This window comes from Thunnus thynnus, chromosome 21, assembly GCF_963924715.1.
Source record: "Thunnus thynnus chromosome 21, fThuThy2.1, whole genome shotgun sequence".
Classification (NCBI taxonomy): Eukaryota; Metazoa; Chordata; class Actinopteri; order Scombriformes; family Scombridae; genus Thunnus; species Thunnus thynnus.
Genome location: NC_089537.1, coordinates 26,159,105 through 26,177,669, shown reverse-complemented (window position 1 = coordinate 26,177,669; position 18,565 = coordinate 26,159,105). Strand labels below are relative to the sequence as shown.

The 18,565-nt window shown below is 38.7% G+C and overlaps 1 protein-coding gene across 2 annotated transcripts in view; it reads left to right on the top strand.

The window, feature by feature from the left end:
- The window catches only part of plppr5b (phospholipid phosphatase related 5b), a 174,603-nt gene that overhangs the window by 57,804 nt on the left and 98,234 nt on the right, over positions 1-18,565 (top strand). The window contains exon 3 of one of the 2 annotated variants that reach the window (XM_067578063.1): positions 2,089-2,277. In XM_067578063.1, the coding sequence (XP_067434164.1) occupies positions 2,089-2,277 (189 nt within the window). Of the gene's footprint in view, positions 1-1,743; positions 2,278-18,565 lie in introns of those variants that run through there. The other variant, XM_067578064.1, reaches the window with a different exon arrangement.

Genomic DNA, 18,565 nt, shown 5'->3' with positions numbered 1-18,565 from the left:
CAGTCCATCCAGTGTTTGTAAAGACATTTCACTAAAAGCCAAAAATGACAACCTGATGGTTTCGCTAGAGGAAAAATCAGAAAATCACCATTGTCAGCAGGATTCATCCTCTGGTGAATGTCTGAGCCAAATCTCATGTCGCTCCATCCAATGGTTTGATATACTGAAGTAGATATTCTAAGTATCAGTCTGGACCACAGTGGTGGAGCGACACACTAACTGAACAACCATGATGTTAGCATGGCTTAAGATATTGTATAAAGATTGTTTTGCAGTCATGCAGACACATGTACATATGCCTTTTACAGTATTATAGTCAGAATGATTTGTAGAGTAGCAGTGGCTTTTCAAGGAATACCATCATATAGATACTGTTACAATTCACTGGAGATGGCAAGTGAAGAGTGTTGTGAGATGCTTTTGAAAGCTCTAGAAAAAAAAAACAATTAAGCAGACTTTTAGTTAAGAGTATATTGTGTTTGACTTCTAATGAACTTCCATGCTCAAGTAAGATGTACAGGATATCTACAACAACTATTTGGCAAAACATTGTTTCAAGTAGGGCAGTTGTACCAGTTTCATAGGGAGAGTTCTCTGTCAGGACAGATTTACTGATTTTTATGCCCATTTGTAACCTCAACACTCCAGATGCTACCGTGGTTCTGTCATGTAGCATTCCCTACACAAACTTTAGGGGATAATAAAACTTATATTTTACATGTTATCCAGCAGTGGATGCCTCTTTTGGTGTGATTGCCTTGAATCACAAGAAAACTCGTGTCTTTGACTTTTTTGACCTTTACCCCAGGATCTACACCGTGAACACTGTGTGACTATAGGGGTTGCTATGTGGGGCTGGTGGATGTTCTGATTTTTTCTCTTTTGTGAGTGTCAAGTTGTGAGTTCTATGAATCTGTGAGTCCAGTAGGCCTATACAGTCACACGGCTTATATACCAACGCTTAGCCATACTCTGAGCACCTGCAATCAGATCTCACAGCGAGTGTTTTTTAGTGAAGAATAGCACTACGACCTGAACACTCTTAATGTGAAGCGTCAGCAGAAGCAGTGGTGCGTTAACACTGCTCTGATACCTCTGTAAGGAAGGATCAGTGAACAGGGAGATGAAATGAATTGTGGAGTACTTGCAGGCATCATTTCCTGTCAATTAGCTGTGTGATGTATACAGTTTGGATCCTGCGCAGAAATGTCCGCCATTAGCAAGTAGAAGTAATATATAAAAAGCCAATAATTGAATGTAAATACATTTAATTTAATTCTATTGCTGAGAAAATGCAATTCATTATTGTTATCAGAGATGAGGTTTGATACAATTAAAAATGTGTATTTACTTAACATGTAATTGTAAAGAATTTTTAGTTTTATCGCTTTAGTTAAGCAAAGGATCTTAATTCTTCCAGCAAGCAATAACTTGCAACGTGTATGTACGCCAGAAAAAATCTTTATTCATCTCATTTAAAAAATGGAAAAATCCAAATCCACGGATGTGACATCATGAAGTTCATTCAATTAATATAAATTAATAAGTAATTGCTCTGATGAAATAGGTCTGCATCTAGAGCGGAGTGAGTGGTCGAGGCACATATGACGTCTAGCTCTGTCTCCCTCCCCCTCCACACGCGCACACACACACACACACACACCACACACACACACACACACACATCACACACACACACAGAGAGAGAGAGAGAGAGAGAGAGAGAGAGAGAGAGAGAGAGAGCTGTCAATCGTCTATTTGCTTACACATCCCTCTAATCTGCTGCGACTCTCTCTATCTCTCTCTCACTCTCTCTCTCTGTCACACACACACACACACACACACACACACACACACACACAGTCTCGAGTCGCAGCAGCGCGAGCAGAGGAAACCAGGGCGAGCGAGCCTCCACCACGATCAGAGAGCGGCTCCTCGCGTGCAGCCGAGCCGTCATGAGCCGGTCAGCGGGAGTCGGTACCGCCAAGGAGGAGGAGGAGGCTGGGTAGGAGAGAAAGAGAGAGAGAGAAAGGGTTTCTTCTAATTAAATGTCTCTCGCTCTCCGTTTGCATCATGCTGTACTTCCAGCTGGTGATCATGGCCGGGACCGTCATGCTGGCCTACTACTTCGAGTACACCGACACCTTCAGCGTGCACGTGCAGGGCTTCTTCTGCTACGACACCACCTACACCAAACCCTACCTGGGACCGGAGGACAGCAGCGCCGTCCCGCCCGTCCTGCTGTACGCCGTGGTGGCCGGGCTGCCCACGCTGCTGGTGAGTGCACACTTCATTTCCAAAAACTTCACCCACTACAGCTGCAAGCTCTCAGATTCTCAGTTATGAAGTAATAATGATCAAGTATGAAATCAGTGCAAACTATGCCCCTGAACACTTCTAGTTCTGTTTCTAGACATCGCATCCAAACAGATGCTCTGTACACTCAGATTTCTGCTTAATTTCTATTATGATCACTGAAGTACTGAAACATCAGTTGACTTGTAAAAAAATAACAATTTTTGATAATCGACTCATGATTGAGGTAATTTATGAAGCATAAACAGCCGACAGTGTCTGGCTGCAGCTTCTCCTCTCAGATTTACAGGATATCATGCCAAGTGAATATCTTTGGGTTGTGATGTCGGCAAAATAAGACATATGTAGACGTCACCTGGGGCCCTGGGAATAGACTAATCAATTGTTTGATTAATTTAATCAAATGAGGATTTGCACATGAAATCAATTAATCAGCTAACTGAATTAGCTTTCATCTATCTAGAACAGCGCTCCCAACATTTCTGATTAGTGTCCCCTTAAAACAAAGAAATGTCTTGACTCTAACGTAGGTTAAATTCACTGTTTATTTCCCTACACAAGATTGTATAAAATATAAAATGTGATAAATATGTTTTTTAATCAACCTAAGGGGATAAAGCTAATTGTTATAGAAAACATGAAACATAAAATTAATTTGGTGTAGCAGAATATGATTTGGATGAACTCAGATTTATTTTGCGACCCCTCTGTGGGATCCTGACCCCCATGTTGGTAACCACTTATCTAAGAGGTATTATTGGTCATATGTTGGTCAGTAATTCTGACATGATTATTTATTTAGAAATAGCCTCTGTGCAGATTACTGCTGACTTTTGTCTGATCTGAGGTATATTTCTGATGTATTTGTTGATGGTATAATGCTAAAAATGACTAGATCAAACTGAAACTGTCACATTCAGACAGACTTGTCATAGCTCAGTCTGCCGTACTGATTTGATTTCTTTAACGTGGAGCAATGAAAGGTGACTAATGATCAATCAGATGAATTATTAGCTGTCTTCTCACCAGTAATATCGGTCCTGACGTGATTCTTTTTCTTTGAGATACAGCCTCCTCGTAGATCACTGCTGACTTTTGCCTCTTGCCTTCATCCTGCGTTCTCTGTAACTCAGTCTACAAGATCAACTCTTTAATTCTATCTGATTAATTATTGGCTGTTATCTCAGACTAATTATTGTCCCAGTTCTGAATGATTTGTTAAGATACAGACTCCTTTGTAGATTACAGCTGACTTTTGCTTGATCTCTGGTGTATAGCATAAAGCCAAAAATGACAAGATCAAATGTATAATGGCATATAGACTCTGATTTCAGTTTGTTTATCTGTATTGATTTAATTTCTTCAAAATGGAGCTGTGAAATCTGATGAATTATTACAGGTCCTCTTCAGAGGAAATATTGATCCTTAGTAATTCTGACGTGATTGAGCCTCCGTGTCTATTATTGCTGACTTTGGTCTGAGCTTTTGGTCCCTGATACAGTGTCAGAAAATACTCAATCAAATTTAAAGTGGCTCATAGAGACTGAGTTGCTTTGCCATTGCTCAGTAAACAAGATCAAATGTAAAACTTATCTGTTTAAATGTACTGACATGATTTCTGAGAAATGAATTGAGAAATCTGAACAATTATTGGTTATCTTTTCCCACCATCAGAGGCAATATTGATCCCAAGTGATTCCTGATAGGATGTTATTTTTTTCATTGTTTTTTTGGCCACTTGGGGGCAGTCCAGTAACGTTAACAAAATATCACCTCATCAAGTATATATATGGCGGACATGTCTATTCCTTTACATATTCAGCAGACACAAAGCAACATTAGCATTTGGAGTTGTGTTTTTGTCCACCTGATGAATGTTCACCAGCTAGTCACTAGCTTTGTCCGTCAACTGCCAGGTGCCGGGCAGGTAGTGCGGGTGTTTGTAGGTCTAAGTGCAAGTGTGGGTTTATCAGAGCTTTCTCATTGACAACAGCTGCTGGCTAATTGCTGGAAACAACGCTGATAAGAGTGGAGGGACAGAACCCAAACAGTGAAATTGTGGGCTGTAAAACCAAAACAGTGAGTGAGAAGAGGCTGCAAAGCTTCATAGAGCCGAGGGGAACTGCTGAATTGAGTGATAATTCTCTGTGGGTTTGTCACTATTACACATGACCCATTGTTAATAAGAAAATATTGATTAGCACAGCTTTAATACACAACTTAATACACAAATTACAGGTGACCTTTGCTTGATATTTACCAGTGTCATAGCTCATTCCACCTGTTTATCTATTGATTCAAAGTGGAGCAGTACAACATGACTATTTTCATTTAATCAGTCTGATGAATTATTTGTCACTAAGCGGTAATTAGAAGAACACATGTTGCCGATGCTCCTTAATGTGATTATTTATAATTTAAATACAGCCTCTGCATAGATTTCTGATGATTTGTGCTAGATCTTGGCTTTCCGTTTTAATCACAAATGAATTGGATCAAATTGAAACTGGACTACAGAGACCTCCTACATCACCATCAAATCTCCCTGGCCCCTGAATGAGTGATGCTTGTGTTATGTTTCACCGTTCTTTCATTAGCTCTGCCAATTACAATCTGATTGTGCAATGAACTTATAAAATGCAGCCAACAGAGGTGCAGTGTACCTTGAATGTTAAGTGTAGTGATTATTGCTGCAGTGGCTGGTCTGAAACTGACAGCACAGGCTTACACACACAGTGACCCTGCTCTGGCTACACGTAGGACTGTCTGTACGCCTCTGTGTCTGTTTCAGCTGCTCGCCTGCCTGGCTGTCTACAACCACACACACACACACACACACACACACACACACACACAGCTGAGCTCACTGTCAATAACTGAACACTGCTCAGGCATCCTGGCACGTCACACAGGCCACAGTCTCACAGCAGCAATATTACATTTAACCAGATGAAGCCACGTGACTTGAATTATCTCCTCCGCTGCCCCAGGAGTTGCTCTTTGATGGCAGTCTTTATCACGCTGCATACTACTTAGTGATGTCATTACATGTGAGATGTTCTTATTCAAGACGCAACAGTCTTCAACATGTAGTGTAGAAGTGTGGAATTTCAATGCAACACATGCATGGATCTAAACCAAGCATGAGACATGGCTATGTCAGTCAGTCAGTCAGTCACTACTTTGGTCCAGACTAACTGCTGTATGGACTGACATTACATTTTATTTGGACCTTCATGGTCCCAGGAGGATGATTTCTACTGACTATGGTGATCACCTGATTTCCAACCATGCAGGGGCACTCCAACAATTTTACTCATGAAGATCAGATTACTCTCCATGTAGTTCTACTCAGCCTGTGAAAAGAATTTAAGATGGCATCTGTGGCTCTGGAGGAGCTTTGTCAAGTCTGATAAAAATAAACTTGATAATATAGTGATAGTGATGATGTCATAGTGATGTCACCATGCATTAGACCTGAAGACTACGCATCTATAACACAAAGCCTGTGTTACAAACTGGATGTGTTTAGTTTGAAAGACATGGCTGTTAACCAGGCAGGGAGGGTCTAATGAAAAGACACCATGGAGTTGCATCATGGGAAGTGTAGGGTCCAGTGTCTTTTGGAGCTTGATTCATATTAGGGACTTAAAGTCAGCATATGTCAGGCTGTGCTGCAAATTTTTCAGTCCATTCTTTTTTAATCTGTCTCTCAAAAGTCCCCCAGCCGTCAAGCACTAAATCCCTGGAATACTTCTTTAAAACATAAGGCTGCTGTTATATATATTTTCTTATTATATATATGTGTATATATTTCTACTGTCATCAAATATAATAAGACTGAAACCTCTCTCTCCATAATCTCTGACAGCCCTACCCTGTCTGTGGCTCTCGGCCCCACGCCCATTGATTCCGACTGGAGATGTAAATATTTAAAAATGGCTTTCTAATAGATAGTTTCATTTTAAAAAAAGACAGTTTCCTCAAACAGCAGGGCACTGTATTTTTTAGCAAATGTTACTCAAACTTGAGAAATTTCCGAATTTGTTGGGGTCTACTTTCAGCAGCTCACTGACTTTTTAATAGTTTTTAGACAACAATGGAGCTCTATGGCACAGAGGTATAAAAAAGGTATACACACAATACTTGTTAGTAGATTAGGTCACTGTCAGTTTTGTCAACAATAAGAAAACTATAGAATATCACCAGATTTTTTCTTCCACTCTAAAGCTTCTTCAAAATCTACCATGAAAAAACAGAATTTATAAAGTTAAATTTTTAAAAATGATGGCAGGAAAGACATTTGATTGCACATGAACTATTACTGTTTGCGAACCTATTTCAATACATGTAAAAGAACCTTTTAACCAGCACTTAAACACATCACCATACCTGATATTTCAAATCCGCCCACATTGTTACACTGTCATTGTCATTACAACACCAAAGATAAGGCAACTCTGACAAATACCAAATCAATAGTTCACTGTGATGGATTTCCTATCGGAGCAAGTGTCACGAGTCCGCAAGTTAGTTTCCAAACTGCTCTGAAGTGAGGTGAAATCAATGGATGCTTGGAAAGTAGGAAATAAGTTAAGTCTCTACAAGGTGTGCAGTGGAAAGTGGTCTACAAGTGTTATGCGAGGTTACAGGAAAATAAACTCTGTGGAGAGAGTGCTACAGTCTCTGCAGTTGCATGTTTCCAACAGGAACTCAGGGGAATTGTATTGTTTGTTAATGAATATGAAAAGCTGAATACATGTAATGAGTAGTTTTGTTTCAACTCTCCCAGTGCTAGATGGAACAAATCATTCTTTAAAACTACTACTAGAAACTTGGTAATTTACCACAGACTAACTGTAAATTTGACCTACAATGTAATTGCAAATTTTTTTAACTGTGTTTAGTTTTACTTTCATCTCCGCTGCTCCTCAAGGGTAGTTGCTAGTAGTACTAAAAGTTAGGTTTTGATATTCAAAAGTCTCTCTTGATGCAATACTCACATGCCAAAATGTGCAATGAAAGAGTTATGGGTTGCTGTAATCATTCCTCCTCTCTGTGTCCCTAATGGCTGTGAAGGGATTGCCTCCTATCTATGAGTACACACCCTTCATTCTGTGTAAAAATGCTGCTGAAGCATTTTGGCTGCTCTGAACACCCCCAATTTACATATACAGAGTCAAACACCAGAGAAGCGTTACCATTGTCAATTAAACCACTACTCAGAGACTCAGACACCCAAAAGCGCGGAGGTTGATGAAGGTTTTTAAAAGCTCCACTGCCTGGTGCTGAAAAACTTGACCCACTCATCTTTGTCTCAACTGAACTGATTCTATTTCATTTGGATTGGTGTCCTGGAGCATTGCCACATCACATGATAGAGATTTCAAATGTGTAATGACAGCACTGGCTCTACGTACACATGCATCATGCACTGTGTATATGGTACCAAGTCATGCACTTGGTAAAGTTTGAAATACGTTCACAGAATCAATAACTCATAAGCAAAACATTGTTAAAACACAGTCAACTCCTCTTTCCTACCATAGCAAGATAGACAACAAACTACAACCTGACATTCACCCAAATGACTAATAACATTGTTGTCAATGTACAGCCGTCTGTGAGACGAGTGCACAGGGATTTCTAAAAAGTGCAACACCAAAAAGAGATACTACAAAAACATTCAATAGCTTCACTGTTATACAGTGTAGTGTGCCCAAAATCACTTCACACATCAATGGTCTCCTGTCGGTTATACTTCAACACTTAGTTTAGAAAAATGGGCTTTTGCATAATTTTGGGGAATTTAAATATTCAGTAACTTAAGTTCAGTTCAGTTTTTCTTATTTGTATTTATTTATTTGTATTTATTTATTTATTTTAACAATAATGGTAACACTGATAATGAAAATAATCAATAGTAATGAATTATACATTAATTAATGATTAAAAATTGGCTTATTATTTATTTATTTTTTATTTTATTATGTTTTATTATTATTGTTATTATTATTAGTTTTTTTGCCTGTTCTATAGTTAGTTCTATAGTGTAGTATATACTGTTATTGTATAGCACTGATTTTCTTATTTGTAACATTGATAATGAAAATAAAAGAAGATTGCACTTCCAAATATGTATGTGACTTTTTTTTGAGGGGGTGCATCACAAAGCAGTTATGTTTAGGGCACCAAATGGCCAGCAGTGGCCCTGTGTATCTGAGATCCCTTTTACATTCTAGCTAATTAGATTAATATTATTTGGTCCTGTTAATTTTACTATAAACTTTTACAGTTTTCTCTTTGTAAACTCTGTACCAACATAAAGGGACAAACAAAGAAAACAGAACATTACATGTAAGTGCATAGACTATAGAAAATATGCTACGAGGTAAAAGAAAAATAAACAAATTATTTAGATAGACCTGGTCCTGCTTGCGTGCACCAGCACTAGTACTAGTTAACAAAAAAAGTATCAGTTTAGAATATTTTGTTCAATATAATTGTTCATTGTGTAACATCTGAGTCTCTGATATAGTTATACCAAGGAAATGATAATAATAATAATAATAATAATTATAACAATAATAATTAGCAGGCTAATAATAATAAAAAGAAAAAAAAATAAAGAAAGGAGCTGGTGCAAATATGCCTCTAGTCATTTCATTCATATTAACCAAAAATTTTGGGTAGTCTTCAAGTCTTCAGCTGCCTCTGATGTGTTGTAGGAATATTTCACCTCTTCAATGGTGACGATAAGCTGAGCGGGGTACAAGAGACCATAGCGCAGATCCGTTCTCCAAAGTTTCCCTCTGATGTCATCATATTCTGCGTGCTTTCCTTTAATCTCCGCTGGTGAATCCTTTGTCTGTCACTCCACCTCAGCATACGCACAAGATGCGGGCGCAGTGGCTCCGTTGGTGCCGGGCGAGGACGTAGACTACGGTGCTGTCTTTCAACCTCTGGTATCAGGTCGTTATTTTTAAGATCCAGGATATATCTCAGTATGCCACCCATCATCTTGTCTGGGTTACTTGTTTCCAGTCCCTCCAGGCCCACGAAAACTAATTGTTTCTCCTGTGTCTCCAGGTTGGTAAACTTTATTTTTAAAAAGTTCACCTCTTTGGTTAAGTCTGTCAAAGCTTTACTGTCAGCAACGTTCTGATCTTCTAAATCTCAGATTCTTTTTTCTGCATTGGAAACTCTGTTCAGGGTGACTCGTCTTTCATTGAGTTGCCAGGTTCTCTTTGTTCAAACGAACTTTCAAAAGAAGTAGCTCTGCCCAGCCAGATGTCTCCTCGCCTGTCATAGTCTGTTTGATTGCTGCACACCACTTAGTATCTTCTTTCGTCTTAGTTAGTTCTAGTTTCTCAGCAATAGCCAGCACTAGAGAAAGGCAAATGTCCTGTAACATTTAGGAGCAAATTGTTTTCTACTCAACTTATTTACTAGTCAACTTTGGTATTTTAATTTGTCATGTGCTTGTGGTTCAAGCACATGACAAATCATCTATAGATCGTCATTCTTATAAATATTCAACATTAATGTTTCTTTCTTCAATACACCATACTCATGATTATAGAAGGCATAATCATAGATTAGTAACAGTACAATTAGGTGCACCAGCAGAGCAGTGAACAGAAAGGAGCCTTTCTGCTCTGAGCTGTCTTCCATTTTTATCATACCTCTCTGTTTCCATCACAGTTATGTATTTAGGTCATTTTGAAACTCTGTACATGTTTACAGCCTGTAATGCTGTTACCCTGTCTTACTCTGTATACAATGATGCAGCCAAAAAAGATCCAGTGATTTGACTGACAAAATTTGAGTCAACTGGAGATTCTGGACTGATGATTGGGATCATAGGCATTTAGGTGTTCAGCCCTATTAGTTAGTAGACAAACTGAGTCTGTATCTTCGTCCTGGGAGTCATGTGTCTGGTGTTTTCTACATGTGACTACCAGGAAGTATCCCTCCACCATGTATCAGCAAATTAGCATTGTTTGTACAAACACAAAGACTGAATTTCATATTAAAAAGACAGTAACTTTGGAGGATTTATCTAACTCTGCTGAGACTTTAGAATGCTTTTTTGTGTTTTGACCTCCTTCTCTTACACTGACATTGCTCTATGAAGGCATCTCTTATCTGGACAGAAGGAATGATTGCAGTGATAATAACTATTTCAATGTACTTATAGACATGTATTTAGAAAGACTTGAGAAAAAAATCCTTTAAAATATCAATCAACATCATTCTTTTTTATCTCTTTAACCCCATCAGCCAAGAAAATCTCTGTAGACTCAATGTCCCTGTTCTTTAGGAGAATCCACAGTCTTCACTGTTAACTGGTTTCATTGGGACTGTTTGCTACTGAAGTACAGACGGCCATATGTCTGTCTGTCTCTGCACAGAGGGACACATCCTTGAAAACTGTGAAAGCACTTGTTGCTCAGTCTTCACACTAGCACATCAGTGATTTGTTATCACTTTTGGCCACTTGGATAGCTCAGTGCTTCTCTCAAGGGTAGGAGGGGAGTTTTACTAATCCAGTTTACTCATGCAGACTCTCACAGTCTTGCTTTCTACAAATTGTTGATTGTTGATCTGGTGTAAAGACAGAGAAAGATCAGACAACAAGACACTCACATATTTATGTATATGGAAAGCCAAGTTGCTGTTCCAGTAGCTTCTAGTGTTTTGTAGATGTTTCTACCATATCCATGATATCCCCTTATATTTGCTTCTAATGTCATCTTCTTAGCTGTAATCTCTGCTGTCTATGCTCTTCAGCCATGTCCATTCTCACTACTAATTGGTGGTTACTAATTGTCTTACATGAACACAATGTCAGTCTGAATTAAAGCTGCAAGCAGTGTTGGTCAGAACCTCGCACTCTGGCCTGTCGGGATCAGATCATTTTGCTTTTTAAAAATGACGGATATTTCTTACAAGTGTGGTGTGCTTTTATTTTGAAAGTTTGATTGACATGTGTACTGTCAAGTGTGTAGAGACAATAACTAACTGCAGCTGGACACAGAAAAATACTCATATATATGAATAGAGAGTTTGAGCGAACCCACACCTTTTTGAACATTTACTGCTTCCACATAGTTTTAGATACAAACTTCATTTGAACTTTAAATGAGTCACGAGACTTTGACCTACAAATCTTGAATTTACATGTTTTTTCTATCTTTTACTGTTTTTGAGATATTAGAGTGTGAGTTTTAGAGTCTTTCTTGCTCCTCCTGTGATTTTATAATGAGTGTGTATTGCAGAATGTTTCACAGCACTGAGGGAGTGACATCACCAGGAGCAGTTCGAGAGCAGGATTTTAGAGTACACTTGAAATCTCCTCATAAATCCCATGACTTTAGCGTTTGTTCGGGGGACAAAATTGGGGCAAAGTCTTATTTTGAAAGGCTAATTGCGGACTTCCTGTTGGATTTAGGTCAGGGGTGTCAGTGTATGAGTTGTAGGTCTTGATGAGATGAATAATTGAGTTTTGGTTTGATCTCTCTACAACATTCCTACGGGCCGTGGCAGCCATTTTAGTTACATAGGCGGCGCTAGAGAGCACATTTTGGCTCTTTAGGGGTTAATTTTTACATTTTATCATATTTTTCACCAGACCTGATGTGCGTGCCAAATTTGGTGAGTTTTTGAGCATGTTTAGGGGGTCAAATTTAGGGCTACTGTTTTATAGTAGTCTGCCTTTTGGGCTCGGTCCCTAATAATGAGGTGAAAACCGACACAGTGCAGTTCGATTATGAGGACTGGCTTCAGTCTGTCAAACTGGGGACCTAAAACCCACAACAGCGATGGGAAATGATGTTTGTTTAAGTCCAACTGAAATCACATTTAGTTGCCCTCTTTGCAGTCAAAAGTAATGTCAATGTGTTTTTTCAATGTATTAATAGTATTTCATTATTGAAAAGAAGACAAAATCAATTTGTTATATATTTTTGAGGTGGGGTGTATTTTGGTTGGGGAATATTGCCAGGGTAGGAATGGGCTGGAAAAGGAAGGAACACCTGCGCTTTCTAATGCAATCCAATTCAGCAGCTCTGCCATAAATTCTACTTTTACAAAATGTATGCATTCCTAATAAAGTGCTCAGTGAGTGTGTGTGTCACATGTATGTGGATATACTATATTACCTACATACTGTGTATGTTTAAAAGATGTAGTAAATGCGAAACTGTGTTTGACAGCAGCTGGTGGGGCATGTCTGTGTTTGACTGAGAGTACAGTAGCTGATAGGCTGCCAGAGTGCTGGTGTTACTCTGTATGGAACAGAGACAAAGTAAACAAATTGCTGTAGCTACGCCATGGGCAGACAGTGGGCTGTATTTTCGTGAGGTGCAACAACCAGCACAAGCAATGCATCAACAGTTTGGTATTTTCCTGACCTTGAAACTTGCTTTGTGTGTCTGTGTGGTATTTTGGTGACCAGCACAGAGTGCACAGTGACAGGTGGGAGGAGAGGGGCAGACAGGTGGGAGGTTTATTTAAATGTAGCAGCGCAAAGCCAGTTGTTGTATTTTGGTGGAGATTTGGTCATAGACGTTGAACTGAAAACAGATGTCTCAGAACCGCATCTGTTTCTGGCGCAGTGTCAATCCACTGCTGCTTTGGTTATTTTATCAACAGGATCAAACTAATTACTTGCTGTAGATGTGCTGCAGCAATGGATTAATGCTTAAAATATGAATAATTTATTTCAATTAAACACTCTCCAACCAAAACTGGCACAGAAAATAACATTTAATGTGGTTAAAGCAGGGAAGTCAGTAAATCAGACTGCATTGATCTATAAATGATTATACTGTATACAAAGCTTCTCCTTCAGTTCATTAAATCCCTGCGGCATCTGAAGCCAGCATGTTGATAAATCCGCAGCTTCTGAGAATGACACAAGGCTTCTACAGTATAAACACACACATCTCTACACACATCAGACTGGTCAGTTATAACTCGATATTCTCCTTTTTTTATGAAGGAGATGTTGGGTTAGCAGCTCATCAGCCTCTTTTCCAACTTTCTTTGTAAAAAAAGGTGGCGTCTCAGCAGAAAACATTGCGATGCAAACACTGTTGTGTAACATTAATTACTAAACCATGTGACTGTGTACGAAGTGAGATACATTAGAATTATTGCCAAAATAGCGTCGGTCTGATATAATCATAAAAACTGCTTTACCAAATCAATTTCTTTTTTTAAAATTTCTATTGTTATTATAGTAACTAACTGATGAAAAACATACCTCCATTTGTCTTTGGCTGCAGATTTGTGGCGATGTGTGTTCATGTCGTGATGCTCTGAACCATCTAGACATTTCCTGAAGAAAAGCTTCCTGTTTGTTGAGCTGTCATGAAGACGTTTAACTGTGATTGGCACAACTCTTTCAGAGCTATGAGAGGAGTGATGTGACTGTCGGAGATAGTATTTATTAATCACCACATCCGCTGATCTATATTCACCTTCACCCAGCCCTTTTGTACGTTGTGCTGCTGCATATACATGAACTAAAATAGCAGGTAAGCATGGAGACACCCACACAGTCCGTGCGCCAAGAGACGTACCACCTTGTGCTTGTCATTGCACTTGCACAATTAAAATGTGGTATTGAAGAGTAAGAACCACACCAGCATCTAACAGGTGACATTTGTAGCTATGTGTACATGTTTTTTAACGTGCTGCAGCTGAGCAGCTAATAAGCTATCTAGCTGTTAACTGGTAAATATTTGTTTGGTGTCTCTCTCAGGAGACGCGTGTTAATATTTGTAAGTCAAATAGGAAGGAGGAAGCTTGAAAGCTAATGTGGATTGTTGTTTAAAGTCTGTGGCTCTAGTGTTGTGTTGCAGGCTGCTATCAGGCTCAGTGTGACCGTCTGCTTTGCCAATGACAGAATGTTATGCAAGATTTCATTGGCTGTAGGGAAATAAGTTCTCAAGCTACATAGATGGATAACTAATGGTGCTCAGTCAAATTAATGCAAAACTAGGAGGCGCCATCATGAAAACCAAAACATAGAGAATTAGATTTAAAATATAATATACAGTTCTCCCTTTTGATTCCAGATTTTTTTCTCAAAGGAGACCAGAGAGCAGTTGATTCACAGAGCAGATATGTATGCTGTAGTAGACAAAAAAGCTCTACTTTTAGTTGGACATTAAAGGCTGCTAGAAAGCATTTATACCATTTTGTAATTGCTTTGGCTCAATTTTCACAAAAGAGTTTCAGTGTGCAAAAAAGAGCCAAGAGTATAAGACACTAAATCACACTCTCAGCTCTCAGTAAACAGACACCTCATATAAGTAAGTGTCAGTGCTGATGACTAAGCATACAGTTCACTGACATGAGTTAGTAAACATTTCTCCTTTTTTAAGCACAATTATGTGAGCAACATTACAACATGATTGCTCATTTAAAAAAGTATAATGCTGCAATGTACTGAGTGTTTGTTACAGTAGTCTAAACTGTAGTTTAATGTTAAATGTTCTCCAGCATTACAGCATTACTGTAGCTTACTGTATTTTTATTTTCTTTTGGTGTGAAAAATCGCATTGCATTAAAATAATCTTTTTGGTCGATACAGAACAGAAACAGTAAAAGCAAAAGCAGTGAAGTACAGCCACAACCATCATTTTGTCTAGACTCTAGACTTCATTATCTGTATTTGCATCATGATTTTTATATCTACATTATCTCAACTGACTTCTGCATAAATTGCATTTTTTCTTGTTGCTATTTGTATAAACTCGATTTAGTAACCACTGCAGACTTATGACATTAGTTACTATTTCATAGCAGTATTTGATAATGAGCATTTGATTTTAAAATGCAACAATGATTTAAATTCAGTGATAAATGTATGCAGTGTTGTGATGCTCTGATAAATTTACTGTGTGATGTATTACCTCATTTGCTACAGATGTTTTCATTTTGCAGGGAACGTGAGAGGGAGGAGAATGGATATTGATGGAAAAAACGGAAATTGATAAAAATGGAAATTCATACGTACTGTAAATACACATTAATATTACATCATTATTCATCCCTGTTTAGATAATTGGAATAAACCACACAGCATATTGTTGAGAAAGGTTATTTTGTAGGGCTGGATTAATTTCTGTTATAACAAATGTGAGAGTGATTTGTAATGATATATATATATATATATATATATATATATATATATATATATATATATGTATATATATATATACACAGTACACACACATTGGGCTCTCTACACACACATTTCTACTCAGCAGTTTTCACAGTATAGCACATGATACACATGATAAGCAGGTCATGGACATACGCTCAACACATCACACACCGCCTGTCAGCTTGACAAGATCTTACATCCGCTTATGCAAAAATTGAATTCAGCTATCCAGTGAAGCATAGTTATTCTCCATTTACATTTGCAGATCTTGCAAACTTTAATTCTTACTTTAGTCTTAACATAAATCTCACCATTTTCCTGCAGTGTCACTTGACGTTTTTTTTTTCATTTTTTTTTGACACCTCACATCCTTGTTTCTGCATGTTCCCTTTGGCTCAGAAAAGTCCTCAGTAGTCTGAGTATTCTCTTTCAGAATACACATGTAGATGAGTGATACATGTGATTGGCAGCTTGAAAATCATGAAAGACTCTGTATAACCAGTAGTGTTCCCAGTTGGGCTGCTTTAGGGGCTGATGTGAAATGAGCTGGCACATTGTGTAGATTGGTAGTAAACCCAGTTGACTTGTTAGAAGTCACTTGTCCCATCACAGAATGGTGAAATAAGTGTATGTGGTTTGGAGCTATGTCCATTCACTTTGCATGGAAGTGGATGGATGTTTTCTCAAGACAGAAGAGGACACTTTTGTTTATCTGGGATCTGGTTGTCTCTGTTGTTAGTGATTTTACAGAGAAACTGATAGACTCAAACAGCCTTATCCACACAGGACTCAGCAGCTGTACTATATATGCAGGGGCCAGGCCATGCATGTAATTGGTAAAATTTTGAAGTCAGTTCTGTGTTTTACTGGAAGCCAGTGAAAGGAGGCAAGAATTAGGGTGATGTTTGACTAAAGACAAATTCATGTTTAAAGCTTAGCTGCTGCATTTTACATCAATTGATGACAAGTTAGAGAGGACTGAGTAATACAAGTAAAGAAGGAGTTACAGTAGTCTAAGCAAGAAAAGATTAAGGAATGCACTAGAAGTTCCATGCTGATTGTATTGGTTTGATTTTTGCAATATTTCTCAACTGAAAGAACCAGGACTGAATGAGCTGAGTAACATGTTCAAATTTGAAATGTTGGTCAAAAAGGATACCAAGATTTTTAGAGGTGGTCTTGTTGTGGCAAGGGAGGGAACCTCAGTTTTGCCAAAGTTGAGATGGAGTAAAGTCAGACATTTGTATCAGAAGATAGGCATCAATTAAGTTAAACAAGTAAAGCTGTGTTTCATCAGCATAGCAATGGTAAGAGATACCACTGGAGAAGTTAAGCAGACAGCCCAGAGGAAGCATATATAATGAAAACAATAGGTCCAAGTGTTGACCCTTGTGGGACTCCATGGGTGGGGAGCGGAGGACAACACATAATTGTTAATGTGAACATTGAAATGTACATCAGACAAGTACGAGGAAAACCATTTGAGTGCAGTACCAGAGACACCAACCACTTCAGTAGTAACATCCAAAATGACCAAACCAAAGTGGACTGCAACAACCACAACACAAAGTGGTCACAGTGTAGTCAGCCATTACGCACAAATGTTGCAAACTTACCCCGAAGCAGCAACCCAACAAATGTGGAGTGTAGTTACTACAACACAAAGGTCACAAACCACAGGTTACTGCACACAAAAGTATTATCACAGCTGCACAAGACAAGTGACCAAAAAAAAAAGTAGACTCATCTCACAAAAGAAGATCACAACCAAGTTGCTGTGAAAAGTGCAAAAACTAGGGGAACAAACTGTAAAGACCCAAATCCCCTACCGGCCTACAACAACCTGCCCAGTGGCTACCTAGTCAGGGTGCTCAAAACTGAAACTCCAAGCTGCTGAAGCAGTTACTCAGTCGAACGTGCAACTAAACAAGCATCAACAATGAGAAATGATCTAACAAAAGAGATGATCACTACCCTCAAACACAATTACTTCACCTCATGGATGTTCATATCCCGGATGAGCCTTAGTCAGCTCTATGGGGTGAACAACACTCCACCATTTACCCAAAGTAAAACCCTAACACCTTTTAAAATACCCAAACCATGGGATTTATTAAGAAAAACAACCAAGACACTAAATAAATACTATAAACAATCAAAATTCAAAAACACTAAATAAAATAAAATCCCAGGCTGAGAGGCAGCAAGACCAGCAGTCCATAAACAAGAAGCCTCTCTGTGCAACAGGAACCTGGAGCATTTAACTCTTCCTCCCTGGCCAGGTGCACCTCATTGTGGACTGATTATGTGGAGGAGACCTGGGCAGAGCAATAGACAGGAGATGAAAAGGACAAAAAGCATAGGCAACACATACAGCCGTAACAGTTAGTTACTTTAAGCAGTGCTGTTTCAGTGCTATGTTTTTGACAGAAGCCCGATTGAATTTTATCAAAGATATTGTGTCTCTCAACCAGTTGTAGAAGCTGGTGAGTGACAACTTTCTTAAGAATTTTAGAAATAAAGGAAAGTTTGGAAATGGGCCTGTAGGTAACTAAATCAATGATATCTGGGTGAGATTTAAGGAGAGGGAAGACACCGGCTGTCTTGAAATAGTCAGATATGCAGCCAGAGGACAGAGATTGATTGACGATAGAGAGAAGGCCCCTGTCTTCTTTCTATTGTCTGGCACAACCTCTTTTTAGAGGAAATTTAGTTTGAATTATATTAGCAGGGCAGGACAATGAATGCATATGATAAACTATATCCAAGAGATCTTGCATGGAAATAGGGTTGAACTCAGACAGCAAGATCTTTTCCATCCATCTTTATCATTTTATCAGATCCAGTATTGAAGCCTGGCACTGTGTAGGAGAAACTGAAGAGCTGAAGTTAGGGACGGTCTCGGAACAAAAATCTTTTCCGATTTTTGTGTGACCTTGTGTGGTCATGTAGATAAAGACTTTTGTCTCTGAGAAGCAAAGGTGGAAGTGGCATGATGTTAGTGCTGCAAAACCACTCGGGGAGGATGGTTGGGCACAGAAAGCATCTGACCTGACTTTCATCCCATCT